The sequence below is a fragment of the Antechinus flavipes genome, chromosome 6, assembly GCF_016432865.1.
Source record: "Antechinus flavipes isolate AdamAnt ecotype Samford, QLD, Australia chromosome 6, AdamAnt_v2, whole genome shotgun sequence".
NCBI classification, from domain to species: Eukaryota; Metazoa; Chordata; class Mammalia; order Dasyuromorphia; family Dasyuridae; genus Antechinus; species Antechinus flavipes.
Genome location: NC_067403.1, coordinates 253,422,434 through 253,443,390, shown reverse-complemented (window position 1 = coordinate 253,443,390; position 20,957 = coordinate 253,422,434). Strand labels below are relative to the sequence as shown.

Here is a 20,957-nt window from a genome sequence, read left to right as displayed (position 1 = left end):
CCTCACCCCCCCCCCTCTCTCCGCAGATCACGGCCGTCTGTAACTTCTTCACCTACATTCGCTACATCCAGCAGGGTCTGGTGCGGCAGGACGGTGAGTGGCGCGGGACGGGGCTGCCCCCTGGCGGCCGGCCTCGGCACTCCGAGCGCCCCTGGGTCCCAGCCTAGGGGGCGGCAGCCCGGGGTTTAGCGCTGGGAAAGGCCCCCGCGTTGTAAGTGAGCCGGCCACGGGAGCGGCGCCCGGCCCTCAGTGGTGCTGGATAAGCTGCCGTCCCCATCCTCCGGCCCAGGGCAGACCCGCACAGGAAAACCCGGAGAAGCCATTCCTGAGGGGTCGCACAGGAAGGGGGAGGGGCCGGATTTGAACCCAGGCTCCCAGAATCTGAGCCTTCGGGGTCCTCTGCGCCCCCCGCCCCCCAGGGGCCCCTCCTGAAGTGGCGCTCTGTAAAACAAGCCCAGCCGGCTCCTGATTCCTGGCGATCTTTCCATTCATTTTTCCATTCTCCGTTATCTGTGGATCACCAGTGCCGCCCCAGGCCTTTAGATCCAGCTTTTCTGAGCCTCAGTTTGCTCACCTGTAAGATGGGAGCGCTAGCGTTCCTCCTGCCTTCCTCCCTGAGAGGGGAGGATATGCAGGCTCCAGTTCAGGTCCCGCTCTGGGCAAGCCCCCCAACCACAGACCGAGATCGGGAGGGGCCACGTCGGAGGTTTCTGTGGCCTGCTTGTCCCCCCCAGTGCTCCCCCGGGCCAGGCCCTCCAAAGTGGCTGCTGGAACCCAGAAAGGGCTCGGATGGGAAACCGAGAGAGGCTCTGGGGGCGCCAACATTAAAACCGATCTCAGAGCATGGGATGGAGCTGAAGGAACCTCGGGGAAATCCTCTGGTCCAGCTCTCCCATTTTACAGATGGGGAAGTGAGACCCAAGTAAAATCAACAAACGTTAAATGGTCACTAAATGCAGGGCAGGGAAGCAGGTCCGGTGGCCTGCCACTGAATGAAGAAAAAGCCAACTTAGATATCGGGAGTAATTGGGTTCCAGCCTCCCCGGGACACACAGGCCGTCGAGGTGGCCCCAGGAGAGTGGGACAGTTGGGACTCTGGTCTGCGTGGCAGGAGGGGCTGGATTTGAATCCTGCTTCTGAAGGAAGTCAGAGGGCAGCAGAAGGGAAAGGCAGGCTCCAGGAGGGGTCCCGCCCACCTCACAGGCAGGACTCGAATCCAGGCCTTCTGCCTCCCCACTTGAACTGCTCTCTGTGCCACAATTTCCCCGTCTCTGAGCTGTCCCGGCCCCGTGTTGCTCTGATCGTGTTCCCCGAGATAGTGGTCAGACGTCCCTAATGTTCACTAGCTTTTCAGAGTGATCCCAAATCAGTCACTTCCTCCTCCTCGGGCCTCAGTATCCCCTGCGAGCCGAGGACAGGAGCCACCCTTTGCCCTCCCTCACGGGTCCCTGATGGAACCACTTGGTAGCCTTTTGTAACTGGGTCTTTGAGCTGTTCTCGAGCATCATGGGAGGGGTTTTTTTGGGGACTGGGGGGAAAAGGTGCCTTGGGCCTGACTCAGTCTCTCCCTTCTGTCTTCTAGTGGAACTGATCTTCTGGGAGATCATGAGGCTTCGGAAGGAGATGTCCTTGGCCAAGCTGGGCTTCTACCCGAACGAGGTCTAGTGCCGAGGTCGCGGCTCCAGGACGCGGATGGACGTTGCATTAGGGGAGAGGGCCGCCGGGCTGGGGGCTGCTCTGATTGAGGCAGAAGGACATGATGGGTGGGTCTCCGGCCTCTGAAGGGTTCACCCCGGAGGGCTGCCACCAGCAAGGAGACCCTGGAGAAAACCCTGCAGGGAGGAGGGGCGCAGAGCGGAGCTGATCCTTCAGGCTGGATCTCGGGCTCCGGGGCCCGGGCTCCACAAGGAGCCGTTTCGGGGCCTCTGTTGCTTCCGCCGACCGATGCAGTGAATTTTCCAAAAGAAGAAAAAAAAAAATCTGATCAACAAGAACAAAGCCTGCAGGCTTCCGTGGCCCGTGGGAGGTGCTGGGTGGGGGTGGGTCTCTGGGCGTCTGGAGCGGGGGTCTCCAGCCCCTCCCCGAGCCACCGCACCTTCTCCCGCCAAAGGAAAAGAGACACGGGAGCTGTCTGAGCTCAGGAAAGTAGCCGGGCCTGTTGCCCTTCCCCTCCAAAACAGGACATCAAAGCCCCTGTTAGTTGCCCGTGGCCACCCCGTTCCCTGAGCCTAGTCCTCCCCCCCCCCCCCCCCCAGTAACAATTGTGGGCGATGGCCGGCCTCTGTCACTGACCAGTGGTGAGCAGCGCCCCCTCGTGGTGTCCTTGCAGTCAGGGAAGCCGTCCCCGGGTCTGCCTGGCTCCGTTACACCCAAGAAACTACTTGTCCCTTGGGGAAACCTCTGCAGACTTTCACCAGCAGGTGGAGAGCTCAGTCCGAGGGGGGTGGGGGGAAGAAAGATGGGGATCCTCCCCCCAGGTTCAAGTTTGGCACTCACATTTCTCCCCCCCCTCCCAATCATCCCCTCGGGTGCCTCGAGCTGCTCCCCAGGCTCAGGTCTGGGCAAGGGCCACGTGCCCCCTGGTGGGCGGGGCATTTGGAGCACCCCCTTCCCTCGCCAGTGATGGGGGGACTCTCTAAAACGGGACGGGGGTCTCATGTCCCCCCTCCCCATTGGTGTGTTGCTGGCCCCAGGGACATCCCCGTCACCTCCCTAAGGCTTTAGGGGCAGCCCAGGTCTGGCCCAGGAAGAGGCCATCCCTCCATCCCCCAGAAAGCTCTGCTCTCCCCTGGCCGTCGTGGCCTAAGCTGGAAGGCCATCCCCGTCTCTGCCGCTTCCCGAATGACAATCGTTCCAGGCGGCGGGCAGAGCCAGCCAAGGGTGCGGGGGGAGGGCGAGGGAAGCAGATCTTTCCCATCAGCCCGCTCCAGTCTGTTCCCTTTAAATAGGACACTTGCTTCCCCTGAGGAATTTAACAGGCTCAGCACCCAGCAGGGACTGGCTGGAGATCAGCCTAAAGGCTCGGGGACAGCCTAGCGAGAGGGCTGCTGTGGGGGGCAGGAAAGGTTGGGTAGTAGTGTGGAATGGCCCCCCAACAAGAACCCGAGTTGTTCATGAGCCTCCCCTAAAAGGCCCCCTTGGTAAATGAAGGCTTTAGGGACTCTCCTGCAGCTGGGCCCACACCCATGAGCCGGGCAATAGGATTGGCACCCTGGGACCCTTGGCTTCACCCATGCCCCTTTCCATTGGCACCCGGGACTCCTAGCTTCAAACCATGCCCCCTTTCCATTGGCACCTTGGAAAACCCTAGCTTCAAACTCTGCTCCCCTTTTATTGGCATCCTGGGATCCCTAGCTTCAAATCATTCCCCCCTTTTTTATTGGACCCCTAACTTCAAATCCTGCCCCCCCTTTCCATTGGCATCCTGGGATTCCTAGCTTCAAACCTGCTCCCCCCTTTTTATTGGCATCCTGGGATCCTTAGCTTCAAACCATTCCCCCCTTTTTATTGGACCCCTAGCTTCAAATCCTGCTCCCCTTTCCATTTGCATCCTGGGATCCTTAGCCTCAAAGCCGCCCCCTCCCCCCTTTTCATTGGCATCCTGGGACTTCCTAGCTTTATATTCTGCCCCCTTTCCATTGGGACCCCTAGCTTCAAGCCCTGCCCCCCTTTCCATTGGCATCCTGGGCCACCTAGCTTCCAACCCCCTCCACCTCCAGCCGGGAGGCGGGTGGCCACCTGTTGCAACGATTAAAATGGGTTTCCCGGATAATCTCCCAGCGTCAGTACCATCTCCTATTCCTGTAATTCCCTGCCCCCATCACCCCAGAGACAGTTGGGCCCTCACAGCTTGAGCTCCGAGGCTTCCCACCTGTCCCAGTCTGTCCAGGGGACCCTACCAACCAGGCAGAGGAGGCTCGCGGGGGGAAGGAGGCCCATTTCCTGCCTCCGAAGTGCCTCTCCCCAGGAGCTGGGGACCGAGAGCCCTCGTCTCTGGCAGAATGGCGGCTGCCTCGGATATGGAAGGGTGAGGAGGGCTATACCAGTGCACTGGCCCCGTGTTCCTGGCGTCAGTCCGTGGGTGGGACACTATCATCCCCTTCAGGGGATGGGTCTGGGTGGTGGTAGGGACATCTTGGGAGTCCCTGAAGGAGTAACTATAGCCCAGGGGTCCTTTGAAGGATCTTTTTCCTCCCAAGGGACCCCCCTCTCCCCACCTGGCCCTCGTGATCCGGGGCTGTTGCGGACACAGATCTCCTGCTGGCTCACTTCTAACTCCCCTTTTTAAATGAAATGTAAGATAATCTCTATTTAATAAAGGAAGGATTTATTGGTAAAGACTGAGGAGTTTCTTGCAGACATTTTAAGAAATCGGATCCTTTTCATTTATCCCTGGATGAAGGATTGGGCTGAGGATTAAACCAGAGCTTGAACAAACTAGCAGAGTGCTCTGGCATAAAAGTCTTAAGGCCCCACACTGCGAAAGCGCAGGGCAAGGGCACTGGCCTCTAAACCGAGGACACTAGGATTCAAATACTGGGCCCGTAGACCAGCTCCGTGACTTTGGTCAAGTAATTGATGTGGCTCACAGACTCCTGATTTCACCAGGTCTCCAAGGGCCAGGCCGGCCTCAGTTCGGCTTAGTTCTTGACGTCTCTGTCGCCCAAGTCCCTTTGCTCTGCTCTACCAGGGGGTAGGTTTGTGAGGTCTTCATCTTTTGTTGTGAATCCAATCAGACGTGTCAAGAATGAGTAAGATGATGAACGATTGATTGTTTTCCTTTTTTAAAATTAAATCTAATGAGTAGTAATAACCTTCTATGCATGCTTTGCCATTGGCATTTTGCCTTTATCTCCACCTGGGAACCAGGAGCCACCGCCCTGGGCTGCACCCAGTGTAGTAAGGACTTAGGTGGCCACATCTCCTACTTTCTGTGTGGCTTTGAAAAAATCCCTCTCTGTGATTCTTATCCAATCCCCAAATGAGCTTGGGCTTGGAGGTCTCAAAGAGCTAAGAGTCAAATCAACTCAACATTTATTAAGCACCTACTGTATAATCAGGCATAACCAGGCACTGAAGGAAGGCAAAAATGGTACCTGCCTCAATGCCCATGTTCTCCATTACCTTGTCCAATAAAGGTACACGGCAAAAGCTGATCGAGTATCTGACTTCTATCTTGTCCAATAAAGGTACACGGCAAAAGCTGATCCAGTATCTGACTGCTACCTTGTCCAATAAAGGTACACGGCGAAAGCTGGTCCAGTATCTGACTGCTACCTTGTCCAATAAAGGTACACGGCGAAAGCTGATCCAGTATCTGACTGCTACCTTGTCCAATAAAGGTACACGGCGAAAGCTGATCCAGTATCTGACTGCTACCTTGTCCAATAAAGGTACACGGAAAAGCTGATCCAGTATCTGACATGGTTGTGTGGTTTGGAGTAAGTCTGCTAGAGGCAGAGCCAACTCGGCTCCCTTAAATCTGTAAAATGAGGTAAGAAATAGCAGCCACTTTCTCAAGTGCTTTTGAAGAGCATGTCAAGTGACTCATAATTCACATTTAAAGCACTATAGAAACCTGAGCTCTCATTACTCTTTTATTAGTATGAGAGGCAGCTGGTGTAAACAGAACATTGATCTTGAAGTCAGTGGGGGCTCCCTGGTCCTGGTGCTTGAAGCAACTAAGGAGATTCTAAATTGCAGAGAAAAGTGGCAATTGGAATGGAAGGAAATTCCCTCACCCACAAGTTCCCTTATCAATGAAATTGTAGTCCAGTTCCTCTCCCTGTCTCCAAAACTTGTATTGTTTCCTGTTCTCTTACTGGGGTTTAGGCTGTCATCCTGGAGCTCTGGAGGTAGAGTCAGGAAGGACTTGATGAATATCTTACCTCAGACACTTAGGATGTCATGACCCTAAGACACTTCAATTGAATCAGTCTCCACCTCCATAAAATGGGAATGATAATAGTATTTCTTTCCCAGTATATTTGTGAGGGTAAAACGAAATGATGTAAAATGCTTCGTAAATCCTAAAGCACACTGCAATCATCGTAATCATCATGATAACAGTACTTAGCATTTCTATAACCTAGGGACTCATAAAGTGCTTACATAAATTCTCATACCCATGAGTCATTGCTTATGCAACCTAAGCTCCCATTAATTTTTCAGTCTGCCTTATTACTCTGCAGGCTCACACTGAGGTAGCAATCCGCAATGACCCCCAGTCTTTCATCAGACACACTGTTGCCTATTCTCACCTCCTGCATTGAGGACTTGGGAAACGAATTGTTTGAACCCAAGTGTGTAACTTTATATTTGTAGCCACTCCAGCTTCAAAGGGCGGGCTCTATGATTTGTAATTAGTCAAACTCAGGCTCCCAAGTCTCCACAAAGGTTTATATTGTTTCCTAAACCAAGGGGAAAGGATGTGGACTGAAACAATATATCAGACTCTACAGTTAATTGATAGGTTCTACCACAGGGAACCATAATGCCATTGGGAGGAATAGATAGTTATGGAAAGAAACAGGCAACAATGTGGCCCAAATAAATACATACTGTTTCTACTTAGGAAACTTAAGTCTCCCATTGAAGGGGACTTTATTGAAACTCTGTTCCCTTTAAGATTCTCTCTCTGAAACTTTTCCCTTTTGATCTGTGAGCCCTCTTGGAGTCTCCCCCCAGATAAGTTAACTGTTGTTAATTCCAATAGGAGATCTGGGCCCGATCTAGGCCTGGGAACTTGGCTTCCTTTTCAATCTGAAGCCTCAAGACTATCCTTTTAAAGGACAGTTTCTCTCCTGACTCTGACCCTAACCCTAACATCCACACACTGATGTGGGAAACTGGGAATGTGTAGATAAGCGCCCAGTCACTAATACAGGTCGACAATGTGGGACTTATCACCCAGGAGAAGTAGTAGCTTCCGGTTTACTGATAGACTCCTAAGAAGCAACCTGGTGATAGTCACCCAGATTCTGACTCCAAGCCACAAAATCCAGGAATATACTGGACAGCAGCCGTGATAGCTGACCGACCTATGATCGTGAGATCTATACAAATGGCCTGCCATTGGAAGGATTGGTAGACACAGGTACAGATTGTAAAGGCATTAGAGGAGCCAACTGGCCCAGTCACTGGCCAAAGATTAAGGCAGACCCCCCCCCCCCTACATGTATGGCGTATCAATAGCAACTGAAATTAGTGCTGCCCCTTTGAGATGGACTTTTGAAGGCAAAACAGGAGTTTTTATTCCTTTTATAGTTGAAAAAATCCCCATCGACACTGATACATGGTTGGTGGAATCGTGAACACATCCAGCCATTCTGGAGAGCAATTTGGAACTAGGCTCAAAAAGTTATCAATCTGTGCATTCCCTTTGATCCAGCAGTGTTTCTACTGGGCTTATACCCCAAAGAGATACTAAAGGAGGGAAAGGGACCTGTTTGTGCCAAAATGTTTGTGGCAGCCCTGTTTGTAGTGACTAGAAGCTGGAAAATGAATGGATGCCCATTAATTGGAGAATGGTTGAGTAAATTGTGGTATATGAACGTTATGGAATATTATTGTTCTGTAAGGAATGACCAGCAGGATGAATACAGAGAGGCTTGGAGAGACTTACATGAACTGATGCTGAGTGAAATGAGCAGAACCAGGAGATCATTATATACCTCAACAATGATACTGTTTGAAGATGTATTCTGATGGAAGTGGATCTCTTCGACAAAGAGATCTAACTCAATTTCAATTGATCAAGGATGGACAGAAGCAGCTACACCCAAAGAACACTGGGAAATGAATATAAACTGTTTGCATTTTTGTTTTTCTTCCCGGGTTATTTCTACCTTCTGAATCCAATTCTCCCTGTGCAACAAGAGAACTGTTCGGTTCTGCACACATAGATTGTATCTAGGATATACTGTAACCTATTTAACATGTATAGGACTACTTGCCATCTGGGGGAGGGGGTAGAGGGAGGGAGGGGAAAAATTGGAACAGAAGTGAGTGCAAGGGATAATGCTGTAAAAAATTACCCTGGCATGGGTTCTATCAATAAAAAGTTATTTTAAAAAATCCCATCAATCTGTGGGGAAGAGATATTTTACAATAATTAGGATTAAAAATGAGTACTTCGGTTTTTTAAGCAGGGCTGCTGTTGAAGGCCTGCCAACACTTTCACCTGTTCCTATCCAATGGAAAATTGATACACCAGTGTGGCTAGAACAGTGGCTCTTAGGTTGCGATAAAATTCAGACCTCATTAGATATAGTACAGGAGCAACTTGACCAAGGATATTTCTCTAAGTCTGTGGAATTCCCCAGTATTTGTTGTAAGAAAGAAATCTGGAAAATGAAGGATGTTGACTGATTTAAGAAAGGTGAATGAATAGATAGAAACTATGGGAACTCTTCAGCCTGGGCTTCCATCTCTTACTCAATTGCCTAGAGAATGGCCTCTTTGGGTTATAGACATTAAGGATTGTTTCTATTCTATCCCTCTAAATAAGGAGGATATGAAAAGATTTGCCTTTTCACTGCCCAGGGTTAACTTAGCTGAGCCTTATAAAAGATATGAATGGGCAGTTTTGTCATAGGGAATGAAAAACAGCCCTACCACGTGTCAAATGTATGTTGCTGCTGCTCTTATTCCAGTAAGAAAAGCATTTCCAAATGTAATGTTATTATATTATATGGATGATATATAGGGATGTGAACCTGAATGTTAGGAGCATGTCTACAAAAAACATGGAAACATTAAGGAATTACAAATTGTACATAGCTCCAGAAAAAATTCAAAGACATGCTCCTTTTCAAAATTTAGGATATGAAGTATACCCTAAGATGCTCACAGTACAAAAACTGTCCTGAAGAACAGAGAAGGTAAACACCTCAAATGACTTTCAGAAATTGATAGGAGATATCCAATGGATGCGTCCAATGTTAGGCTTGACTACCTATCAATTGCAACCATTATATGACATTTTAAGGGGAGACAGTGCTTTAAACTCACCACGTCAGCTTACAAAAGAAGCTCGAGAGGCTTTGAGAGAAGTTGAACTGGCTTTATCCAATGTGGTTGAAAGAGTCACTCAAAAACCCTTGGAAATATCAGTTTTTGCTACACTAGAGGCACCCACAGCAGTCCTTCATCAAGGAGACAGTATGATAGAGTGGGTAAACCTCCCGGCACAACCAGAACAAAGCCTTACTCCTTAACCAGTGCTTGTGACTAGAATTTTATTAAAGGCCATTAAGTGAGCAGTACAATTATCTGGGATAAGACCTGCCAAGATATACACCTACCAAGACAAATTAATGTATGCTGTGAAACCATCCCAGAGTGGCAAATTTTATTGGCCATGGCTCCAAATCTTACACATGGATCTCCATTAAAGATAACCTGACTATTACATAATTGGTGGTGGATTCTTGAAGAAAAGGTTTCTAAAGTTCCTCTTAAAGGACCAACTATCTCTACAGATGCATCCAAACATTATATTTGTGCTGTATATTCTTGTGACTTAACTATAAAGAGAATAGTCAAAACTCCTTTTCAATCCACTTGGCAGAATGAATTGTATGTAATCATTCTAGCTCTTATTATCCAGGAAATATAAATATAATATCTGATTCAGCCTATTCAGTAGATGTGGTACAAAGAATTGCCACAACCCAAATGAAATTTGTAGCTTCCAATATATATCAGCTCTTTAAGGAACTTCAAGAGCAAGTGAGAAGGCATGCAGATAAGATTTATATCTTTCATGTCCACTCTCATAGTGGACTTCCAGGTCTTATTTTTGATGGTAATTCAAAGGCAGGTAGCTTTCTAACCATGTTGGCCAATACTTCTTTATTTCAGGAAGCCCAAGAATCTCATTCTAAATATCATCAGGCTTTACGTTTGCAATTTGGGATAACAAACGAGGAAGCTAGGAGCATAGTAAAAGCCTATACAGTTTGCCTTCCTTTCCATGCTATTATGCTCCCTTCAGGGAAGAACTCTCGTAGTTTGAGACCCAATGAAATCTGGCAAATGGATGTGACCCATTATAAATCTTTCAGTCATCTGTCTTTTATCCACGTTATGGTAGACACCTTTTCAGGATTCACTTTTGCAATATCAGCAGCCAAAGAGACAGCCTGAGTGGTCACTGAATTCCTTACACAAGTATTTGCAATTATGGGTGTGCCACAAGCAATAAAAACAGATAATGGACCTGCATATGCTTCTTAACATTTTGCACACTTTTGTGCACAGTATAAGATTTTACACACCACTGGCATACCCTTTAATCCTTAAGGACGGGCAATAGTAGAGAGGAGAAACAGAGACATTTAGATGCTCCTCCAAAAACAAAAGAAAGGGGGAGCCACAGGTAATCCTAGAGAATTTAGAAGTTCTTTATACTATTAACCCTTTATGCTATTAACTTCTTGATTTTTGACAAAGATGCACTGGCTCCGGCAGACAGGTTTTATAACCCACCGAAAGGGCAGTGTCCAGTGCCAGCGGCTCCACTATCTTTAGATAATTGCCAGGTGAGGTGGAGAGACCCAGAAAGTGGTGAATGGAAGGGATCAGATAGATTAACTGCTTGGGGAAGAGGATTTACTTGTATCTCCACAGATGGAGAAGGAATTGGATGGGTGCCAATGAGCTGTATTCACCTTGTCCATCAGAGAGAGATGGAACAGACCCTTGAAACAAAGGAGAAGACCCAAGAAACATTGGGTGGTTCCATTGCTGATTGTGCCCACCATGGAAAGAGCCTGGCAGTTATGGCATTTGACTCATAGACATGAAAAATTGTTGGACTTCAAAACTCTCAGGAATCATTGGGTTCTCTGAGACATGATAAGATTGTTTTAGGACTTGAAAATCTGCAGGAATCACTGGATTCCCTAACACATAAAAAGACTGTTGCAGGACTTCAAAAACTTGTGAGGATCATTGGATTCCCTGACATGTGAAGCAATGGACAATAGATTGGTTTTGGACTATCTCTTGGTTGCTGAAGAAGGAGTATGTGTGACTGTTGTTTGCATACCCTCCTTCTAGGACTTCTGGAAATACTTTGCAACACCATGTTGATTTATATTGTTTGTTATATCACTACTTGAATGTACAATTCATGTTTGTTACACCACATTAAGCCTGCACCAGCTGTGGGGAGAGTCATCACTGCTAGCCTGTGCTTTATTGCTATGTGCTTGTGTAATACTTCCCATGCTGATGGGTTTGTGCATTCCTGTTTCTAGTAAAACCCTTCAGCCCAGAAACCTGCTAGCAATATTTGGCTTGACTTACCACTTCTCTTTGGTATTTTTCATCTCTCTTCCTGAGAAGTCAGGGAGGGTGTGATCATCTTCTTTTTAGTGCTTTCATCTCCCTTCCTGAGAACTGGGAGGGGTGTGTGTGATTACCTTTTTGGTGTTTTCACCTCCTTTCCTGAGAAGTCAGGGATGGCGTGACCACCAGTGTTCTAAAACAAAAGAAAGCGGGAGATGTAGAGGGTGGAAACTCTTAAAAGAGGTGCTTGAATCAGACAACTGAGGGCTTAAGGCTAATTACCTATTGGACAATAACTCTATTAGCATATGTTGAGAATTTCTCTTCTCTTAGTAAATGCTGGCTCAATGCTTGGGGTTAAGATAATTGTAGGGAAGGATTAGGGAGTGAAGTGAGAGAGGCAGAGAACATTACTTGGCCTCAGGGCTAGGAGGAGAAAAGTGTGGAGATTCTGGACTCTAGAATCAAGGAAGGCTCCTTGGCAAAACTCCTGGAAGTTTTGTCCATCTCCTTCACTTCTACTCCTAAAGACCAAGGACTTTTGCTTGTCCTGTGCACTCTGGCTGATCCTGAGGCCTTCAGGGAGTTAGCCCAGAATTTACAACTAAAGAAGTCAATCTCTTAGCAAAATCGGCTACCTATCCAACAATAAACATCCATTTTTGCCATTAATATTTTGGGTTTCATGAATTCTTTCATGAAGAACCTGTGCACCAAACCTAAGGGAATTTTAACAACTCTCCGACTGCCACTAATCTCATCACCATGTCTGGAATAATCTCCCTCCATTCCTATACCTCTGTTACCTTAGCTTCCTTCAAGATTCAACCAAAACCTCCCTTTTTTAAAGAGGCCTTTCTGCCTCCCCAACTGCTAATCACTTTCCCTTTCAGATTTCTTTCTATCTGCTATGTATATCCCTTATATGTTTCCACTTATTTTCTTCTCCATTAAAATATGAATTTCTTGAGAATAAGGAATGTGTGTGTGTGTGTGTGTGTGTGTACATGATTTGATTAGTGGCAGTCAGAGAGTTGTGGGAACCCCTTCTGGTCGGCACAGGTCCAACATGAAAGAATTCCCAAACCTGAACAGTTAGACTGGCAAAAAGACTTTATTGGCACTGAGAAGTCAGCTTTTGCTAGGAGGCTGACTTTCTCAGTGGCAAGGTCCCGACAGAGGAGTAAAGGTGCAGCAGAGGAATCTCTGGCAGAGAGAGATAAAGAGGGGTGTTAACATTGAGAAGAGGGGGTCTCTTCACAGTGGGCAGGGTCCTGGCAGGAAGCTATGCCAAGGAGAGAGAGAGAGGTTCCTTGACAAGGCATGGTCCTGCTTTGGGGCCTCTGCCAAGAAATGAATGCCAAGTTGCCTTTTTTTATAAGGAATCTGAAACTGAGGTTTCAATTGAATGAGATTCCCTCAATGCTATCACTGCTCCCAGGCCTAGATGAGACCACTTACCAGGAGTGGTCCTGAGACAATTTTCAGCTCAACAGGGGTCCATAGAAATCTAGGTCTCCAGCTAAATGAGACCACTTAAGTTGGAGCTAAGTAGGGAGAGGGTCCTGGGCCAATCTTAATGAAATCACTTAACTGTTCTGAAGGATGGGTTCCTGTCAGAGTTTCAGGGCTCACCCCAAAGGTCAAGAAGGACAGTTTCAAGGAGGACAGTTTCAGGGTTCCCCCATCATACACACGTGTGTATAGAGAGAAAGGCCAATATGTGCATGCGAATTTATCTGTCTTTATATCTACACTATTTCCTATTGTGCCTGAAATATAGTAAGCATTAAATAAACGCGTGTGCACTGTTTTGTCTTTGTGGTATTGCTAACACATGTGAAATTATCCAAAACATTTCCATAAAAATCAAGTTGTGAAAGATCTCCCACCCTAATGGAAATAAAAACTCTCAAGAAAAATGAAGTTAAAAATAGAGAGATTGAGAGAGTGATAGAGAATGCTTCGATCTGTATTCAGATACAATCAGTTCCTTCCCTAGGTATGGGAACCTTTTTCATCATGGGTCCTTCAAAGGAGGTGTTGATGACTGTACTACTGAGAATAACAAAGTCACTTAACAGCTGGTCATCCCAGGACATTGCTATTACTTTGTATACAGTATATCTCATTCTGTTCGTGGAGGACTTTCCAGGTGGTTGTTTTTTTTTCCTGAAAGCATCCTGCTCATCATTTCCCAGAGAACAATAATATTCCATCAGAGACACTTACTTTGAATTTTTTTAAAACAATTACCATTGTTAATTATATTTCCCCCACTTATTCTCTCTCTCCCTCTATCCTTCCTCAAAACTGTTTTGCTCCTGAACTCTCCTTCCTTGCAATATGCCCTCTTTTTTTCACCCTCCCCCATCACATCCCATTCCCCTATTTTCCTAGCAAAGATTGTTTTCAACATTCACCTTTGTAAAACCTTGTGTTCCAAGTTTTTCTGCCTCCTTTCCCTCCCCCAGACAGCAAATCATCCAATATATGTTAAACATGTGCCATTCTTCTATACATATTTCCACATTTGTCATGCTGTACCAGAAAAAAGAAATGCGATCTTTTTGATGATAATATTTAAAGAACATTTTAAGGTTTGCAAAAGGTCTCACACACTGTCTCATTTGACCTGAACATGCCAGAGAGTCTGAGTGAGAAGCATTTTTCACCCACTTCATTTTTCCTGAGTGGCTAGAGAGGCCCAACTCTGGTAAATGAGGGTGGCTGTCATTTCAGAGGCCCTGAGGTGTGATAGGGTTCAATGAAATCAGTGCAAGGTCACTTGGAACATAAGTCTCTGAAGGACCTGTCTCTCCAAAAGGAATCCATTTTGATGGTGTTCTGGACAGCTTCCGCGAAGATGGCGATAATCTCGAAAGATCTTGACAGGAGAGAAAGTCCAGCGGAATCTAATGGGATGAAATTTGAGAAAGACAATTAGGAAGGGTGACTGTCGCTAACAAAATATTGCACAAGAACCAGGAATGTTGTTGCTGGCAGGTCTGCACAATAAAAAACGTGGAATGAAGGAGCCACGTCAAGGGTCCTGTTGACTTGCCCCTTTGCTCTAGTGCCCTTTTTTATTTTCAGGCCAACCGGGAGCGTCGGGAGAGACTAGGTTCCTCCGGAGCAGACATCTTGCCGGATAAAGTTGGGAATGACTGTAGAGAATAAAGCCTGATAAAGGGGGTTTGCAAAGATTCAGATTCAAAGGAATCTTTGAGCCAGCAGATCGTTGGCTGGGCTGAAAGAGCAAAGTAGTCATCCTTGCCTGAAGGCTTTCTTGCTGGCTGTCTTCATTAAAGTTCATTGCTGCTGTTTAGAAGTTCAGTTCTTTGTGACCTCATCTTTTTTTTTTTTGTTTGTTTGTTTCTTTTTTTTATATAACTGGAGTGATTTATCATTTTCTACTCCAGGTCATTTTACAAATGAGACAAACAGGGTGTGTGACTTGCCCAGAGTCACACAGCTAGGAAATGTCTGAAGCTGGTTTTGAACTTGGGAAGATGAACTCCTGGCTCTGTGCACTGAGGCACCCACTAGCTGAACCTTGAAATTGAATGAGCATGGCAGACTATACCCAGCTCCTCTCTTACAAATTCTAGTTTGACGTGGTCCTTTCCTCTCAAGGACACGATTCCTTATTGATGCGAATCAGATCCAGGATATAAGTTCTTCCTTGTCGGTTCCTCCATATTTTGAAGAATGAAATGATCATTAAAGTCAGCCAACTCCTTGACTCCCAACTACTGCTTAAGGGGTTCGAGGCGATCACTTTGAAGTTCGGAAGGTCTGGAGGGGGACCCCGGCATCTCGGTGGGCAGTCAGTGATCGCTGGGAGTTCAGCTTTCCCTGTGGTAGCTGAAATGAGGATTCATCCCACATCGATAACGATGCTGCCTTTGGATGTGACCACAGCAGGATGGATGCTAAGTAGAAACAGAGCTACACTGAGCTTTAACTACCCATAGAGACTGAGGTGGGATACAAGGGGGTATCCCTGCCCACCTCCGACATTGCAGGAGTGGTTGGCTGTAACAGATTGCTGACTTGGGAAGGGGGAAGTAAAGGAGGGAGAAAAAATTGGAACACAGAATCTTACAAATATGAATGTTGAAAACTATCTTTTTGTGTAATTGGGAAAAAAATAACTATTGAGGGGGAAAACACTTGTGTAAAACAAAACCAGATAGTACCAAGTTAAAAAAAAAAAGAGTGATTGGAATAACACAGTTTGTGGAAGCTCAAGCTAATGATAGTAAAATTCTGAGATCTCTGAGAGTACTCTAGAACACCAAGGGCCATATACAGGTGCCAGGTGCAAGACAGTGAGCCAAGACATATTGTCTACAAAGAGTATCTATCTATCCATCCATCCATCCATCTATCTATCCATCCATCAATCTATGTATCCATCCATCTATCTGTCTATCTATGTATCCATCCATCATCTATCTGTCTGTCTATCTATGTATCCATCCATCCATCTATCTATCCATCCATTCATCCATCATCCATCTATCAAGCTATGTATCCATCCATCATCTATCTATCCATCCATTCATCCATCCATCATCCATCTATCAAGCTATGTATCCATCCATCCATCTATCCATCCATTCATCCACCCATCATCCATCTATCTATCTATCTATCTATCTATCTATCTATCTATCTATCCTTTCAGAACCGAAGGCACCTAAGTGGTGCACTGCTTAAGAGCATGTATGGGTTTGAAGTTGGAAAAAACTAAGTTCAAATCTGACCTCAGAGAATTACTAGCCATGTGAATCTGGACTTCTTTCACCCTCAGTTTCCTATCTGAATAATAGGTATAATAAGAGCATCCACCTCACAGGGTTGTTTTGAGACTCAAATGAGACGGGAACAGAGCTTTGCTATACTTAAATGCTAACTATTATTAGATGCATCCAACCAAGTCTCAGTGCAGACTTCTGCATTTGCAACTGGAGCTCACCTTCTTTATTAGCCTTATATTGTGCATTCATGCGCAGAGATCTGATGTCATGGAAAGCACATCCTTCCCTCTCAACACAGTTGATGTCAACACAGAAAAAGTAGATAGCAGAGCTGATGGAGTGCTATGTGTCAAAGCCCGCTGAATCCTTAACAAAATATGAACAAGTCTCTGATTGAGTCAGAGGGGAACAAGAGGGCTGGCTGAGCAAACATATTAGCCGTATCTTGGCGTGCTTTCAGTAGCTAAGGCCTGGGGAGTTGGAGGGGTGGAATATCCCAGCTCAGGAGTGCTCTCTGGAAGATTCCCGAAGAAGAGAAAAGGAGATCCCTCTCTTCCCCCCATCCCCACCCCAACACTGACCACAGGGTCAAGCAATGGCCTAAGAAATACTCACCTTTCAGCAGTTTGAGAGTTCAAGGCATAATTGAGAGGAAAAAACACATAGTCTAGACAGACCCAGTTACAGAAAGATAATCACTTAAGGAAGGAAGTAGCCTCAAGGAATGGGATCCAGAAAAGAGCTGGCTATGGAATCAAGAGAGAAGTGGCCCTGGCAATGGATAGTTGGACAGCAGGGGGAAGACCTTGGGAACCAGCTGAGCACCAAGCCCAGCAGAGACAGTATTCATGCCACAGAGAGAAAAGACCTCCAGGCCCCAAAGTAGTAGGAGTTGTGAGCTGCTCTTTATGTGCAATCCTACTATGTATGGCCTACTAGTACCATATTTTAAATTGGAGCCTCCCTTCCCCCCGGACAGCGTGTATCTGAGAGGGAACAAGTACTTTGGGTTTAGAGGGGAGAGGTTTTGTAGCTTTTTTTTTTTTTTAACCAAATTATTACAATAAATGCCTTGCTTTGTGGTAATTGACTCTACCGGCCAATCGCTAAAGAAACACACTGGTGGGGGCTCATGAATTATAGTGCTGGGAGTGCAGCCCTAGAGATGGGATTATAATACTTTGTCCCTCTCTGTAAACTGAAAATTTGAACTAAAGGATTGAAGTTCCCTCCCAGTTCTGCCATCCTGTATTCTAGGATCCCATCAAACGTGGACATTCTCTGTTCTAAGGTGTGGCTCGGCTCTGACATCCTATGTGCTCCTTCCTTCCTAAAGAGCTTCTGAATTTAAACACCTGCCATTCTACCACCTCTGGAAGGGGAGAGCACAGGGGAGGAGAAGCATGTTTCAGTCTCAGAATAGGAAATGACCCAGAATGGTGTGAGGCAGGGGAGGGGGAGGAAAGAATGAAACTCCCTCCTTTCTGGGGCTCCCGACCATTTGGATGCCAGAAGAAGTGTGTGCATTTCAAATTCCAGGTGCAGGGAGTGGCCCCCTCCATGGAGGAGCTGCACAATAAGGAAGGAAGGAAGGAAGAGGACTCTCTTCTGATTCATTGTAAGCCCTATGGGGGGGCGGGTTCTCCCTGACTGGAGAGCCCCTGGGGGCCACTGAGATCACTGGCTGTGTCCCGAGGATTGAGGCTAGAATCCTGGCTGTGCCATTTACTAATTCTGTGATTTGGGCAAGTCACTTCTATTCTTGGTAAATCACTAGGGGATTGGATTAAGTAAACTCTAAATCTGTGATCCTGTAATCAGCTATACCTCCATCTTAAATGGGGGGGAGGGGCAGAAAGAAGGGGAAGGGGGAAAAGCTCATAGTATTCCACTGCCCAAGCCTGGGGTTCAAGCGAGACAGACAGAGAGAGAGAGAGGGCATCTCGGGGCCATCTAGGCCACACGTCTCATTACACAAGGGAAGAGAGCGGGGAGAAGTGAGAGCCAAGGTCACACAAGTGCTAAAGAGAAAAACTGGGATTCCAGGCTAGGGCAGGGCACCTGACTCCCAATGCAGGGGCCCCTCTGAGGGCCAATGGGCACGGCCACCCCACGGGCTGCCGGGAAGCCAGACAATGGTGTGCACACACTTGAGTGGTTGAGTCTCCTCCCTCACACATACACACACATACATACACTCAGCCACATATAAACACATTCATCCATCCATACAAACACACACACTAATACACACGTACACCCTCAGTCACCTACACACACTCATTCTCACACACACACTCATAGTCACTCTTCTCCAGAGCCAGAAGCATTTGGATTCTTGACGTGACTCTAGATACGGTGCAAACCCCTGCACTAATCTCTGCTCAGAGAAGAAAATAACCCCCATCCTGAGCTCCCCCCTCTCCTCCCCTCCTTCACCCCCTCCCACTCCCGGAGACCCCTCTGCCTCCCCCCGGGCCCCTCCGCCTTCCCCCGGTCCCGCGCAGCGCCCCCGCCCGGGGCTCTGCCCACGCCGGGCCTTATAACAGTTGCTGACTGACAGCAGTTGGGTCCAGAGCGGCGCCCCCAGCGGGGGTGGGGGAGGGGGGGAACGGCGGGCGCTTCCACAAAGAGCCTCCTTTCGCCTGGCGGACACTCGCCTCATTCTGGCCCCCGCCCCTGCCCCCCGGTTCTGCGGGGATTGGCCGGGGAGCAGAAAGAGGGCCGGGCGGCTCACCCCCTCCGCCAGCCCGGCTCTGGCAAGAAGCGCTGATTACACGTGGGCCCATTCTCTGACAGCCCGGGAGCCCCCAGACTCCCTATCAGACCTGCCCCTCCCCCTCCCCGCTTTGGGGAAATGCTCCATTTCAGTAGGAGGAAGAAGGGGTCATTTTGCCTTTCGTGCAAGCTCACGGATGCCCCGAATCTCTCCCCGCCCCCATCTGTGCGCCCCCGCTGAAGCCCTTTCTGTCGCGGAGCCGCTCAGAGGGCAGCGGGCGCCCGCACGGCTCGGAATCTCCTCGGAGCTCCCGCCAGCCTCCGGCTCCCCCCTTCCCCCCCCCCCCGGCTTATTATTAGCATAAACAACAACAATCGTACTCCCCCTTCCCTCCCCCCACCCCACCTTCATCCCGTGGTGGAGGGACTCTGTATTCCTGAAGGCCGCGCCGGGGTGGGGACGGCGAGAAAGGCCGGTCCAGGCTTTCATAACCTTCAGAGGCAATCAGCTACCCAGGGGCTGCTATCTGCACCGACGGAGGGAGTATTCCCCCTCCCCTAATGAAATGGCTTAGTGGAGGGCTTTGGAAACTTCCAAGCATCCCAGAGCCGGCCCTTATCGCTGGCTCCCCTTGTCTTCCCGGCCCTTCGGGGCGGCCCCGGAGAGAAGCGGCACCTTGGTCAGGTCTCCTGCCCCCCTCCCCCAGCTAATGGCTCCCCCTCTGGGGTTCCCTGTCGGAGCTGTCCCGGCTCCAACAAACGGGACAGGGCCCCTCACGCGGATGGTGGCAGCACCCGGGAGTGGCTCCTGGCCTCGGGCCTGCCCCTGCCCCAGCCCTGATGGCGTCACTGCCCACTGCAGATGAGGAAGGGAGGGAGCTGAGGGGTCTACATCCCCCCTCTGATGCCCGTTGCTGTGTGACCCTGGAGGAGTCACTTGAGATGGAAAGAGTCAGGGGGCCTGGGTTCGAATTCCTGATCTGCCGTTTCCTCCCTAGGAGACGCGGTTCTCTGTAAAACGGAGGCTGGCGGAGGTGACTTCCCAGCTCTAGAGCTCTGTTCCGGGTCCTCACGCCTCCTGCCCGGGGGTCCTCACGCCTCCTGCCCCGGGGGTCCTCACGCCTCCTGCCCCGGGGGTCCTCACGCCTCCTGCCCCGGGGGTCCTCACGCCTCCTGCCCCGGGGGTCCTCACGCCTTCTGCCCCGGGGGGTCCTCACGCCTCCTGCCCCGGGGGTCCTCACGCCTCCTGCCCCGGGGGTCCTCACGCCTCCTGCCCCGGGGGTCCTCACGCCTCCTGCCCGGGGGATCCTCACGCCTCCTGCTCCGGGAGGCTTCTCTCCCATTTAGCACTTCTCTGACTTGGGCCAAGGCCACTTGGCCCTTCTCTCGGGACTCATTTTCCCCATCTGTAACACGAGGGGGTTGGGCTACCCGGGCCCCGAGGCTTCCAGCTCCGAGGGCCCCAGACTGGGTTGGGGGTGGGGGTGGGGCTCTCGGAAGTCCTTTCCCACTGCCTTTTTCACAATAAAGCGGGGCTAGAAGTGCCCGAGCTCTTGGGAGGAAAGAGCCTTGCGAGCGGGGCTTTGGCAGGGAAAGCTGCAGCCTGCCCCTCCCTTCCCCCCTTTCCCTCTCCCTTCTCGTCCCCCTCCCCCCCCCCCGCTTCTCCTCCCCTCGCGAAGCTCCGAGTTCGGATTCTGCCCCGGCCCCGAGAAGCGGCGCGCCCTGCCCTTGGGGCAGCCCGGGGGGGGGGGGGGTGCCGGGGTGGCCGGGGCCGCGGCCGGCTCCCGATTCGGGGCCAGCCTCCCCGCGGCCGCGCGGCAGCCAATGGCAGCTCCCCGGGCCTGTTGACACAGGGATTGGATTGGCGCCCGGGCCGTCTGCTCCCGGTGGCTGCGGAGCGGCCAGAGAGGATGACGAGTGGAGGATGTGGAGGAGGAGGAGGGGGCGAGCCCGAGCGCCGCCGTGAATGGATTTATAAGGGAGGGAAAAGTTCTCGGAGGCTCAGAGCCTCCGGGAGGCAGCGAGGGCCGGCCGCGGTGGCCGGGAGCGAGCGGAGTCCGCCCGGAGCAGCGCCCGGGCCAGGGAGCAGGGCCGACTCCCCGGGGCGGGGGCGGCGCCGCCGGGGGCGCCCGCGGCCCGGGCCTCCGAGGCCGGCGGAGGGAGAGGGGGCGGCCAGCG

General features: G+C 49.6%; 1 protein-coding gene and 1 long non-coding RNA gene across 9 annotated transcripts in view; one reads left to right on the top strand and one right to left on the bottom strand.

Annotated features, from left to right (window-relative positions):
• RAB3IL1 (RAB3A interacting protein like 1) overlaps positions 1–1,998 on the top strand; it is a 54,493-nt gene extending 52,495 nt beyond the window's left edge. For 7 of the 8 annotated variants that reach the window (XM_051967165.1, XM_051967159.1, XM_051967160.1 and 4 more), the window contains 2 exons: positions 27–93; positions 1,583–1,998. In XM_051967165.1, coding sequence (XP_051823125.1) covers positions 27–93; positions 1,583–1,665 — 150 coding nt within the window. In that variant the 3' untranslated portion in view covers positions 1,666–1,998. Of the gene's footprint in view, positions 1–26; positions 94–1,582 lie in introns of those variants that run through there. The other variant, XM_051967163.1, reaches the window with a different exon arrangement.
• A 1,429-nt stretch (positions 1,999–3,427) lies between these two features.
• On the bottom strand, positions 3,428–14,824 carry LOC127541870 (uncharacterized). The gene is made up of 2 exons (XR_007948494.1): positions 11,314–14,824; positions 3,428–5,482 (listed from the first exon to the last, which is right to left on the bottom strand). It is a non-coding gene; the product is annotated as an uncharacterized LOC127541870 (long non-coding RNA).
• Between the last annotated feature and the right edge of the window lie 6,133 nt (positions 14,825–20,957).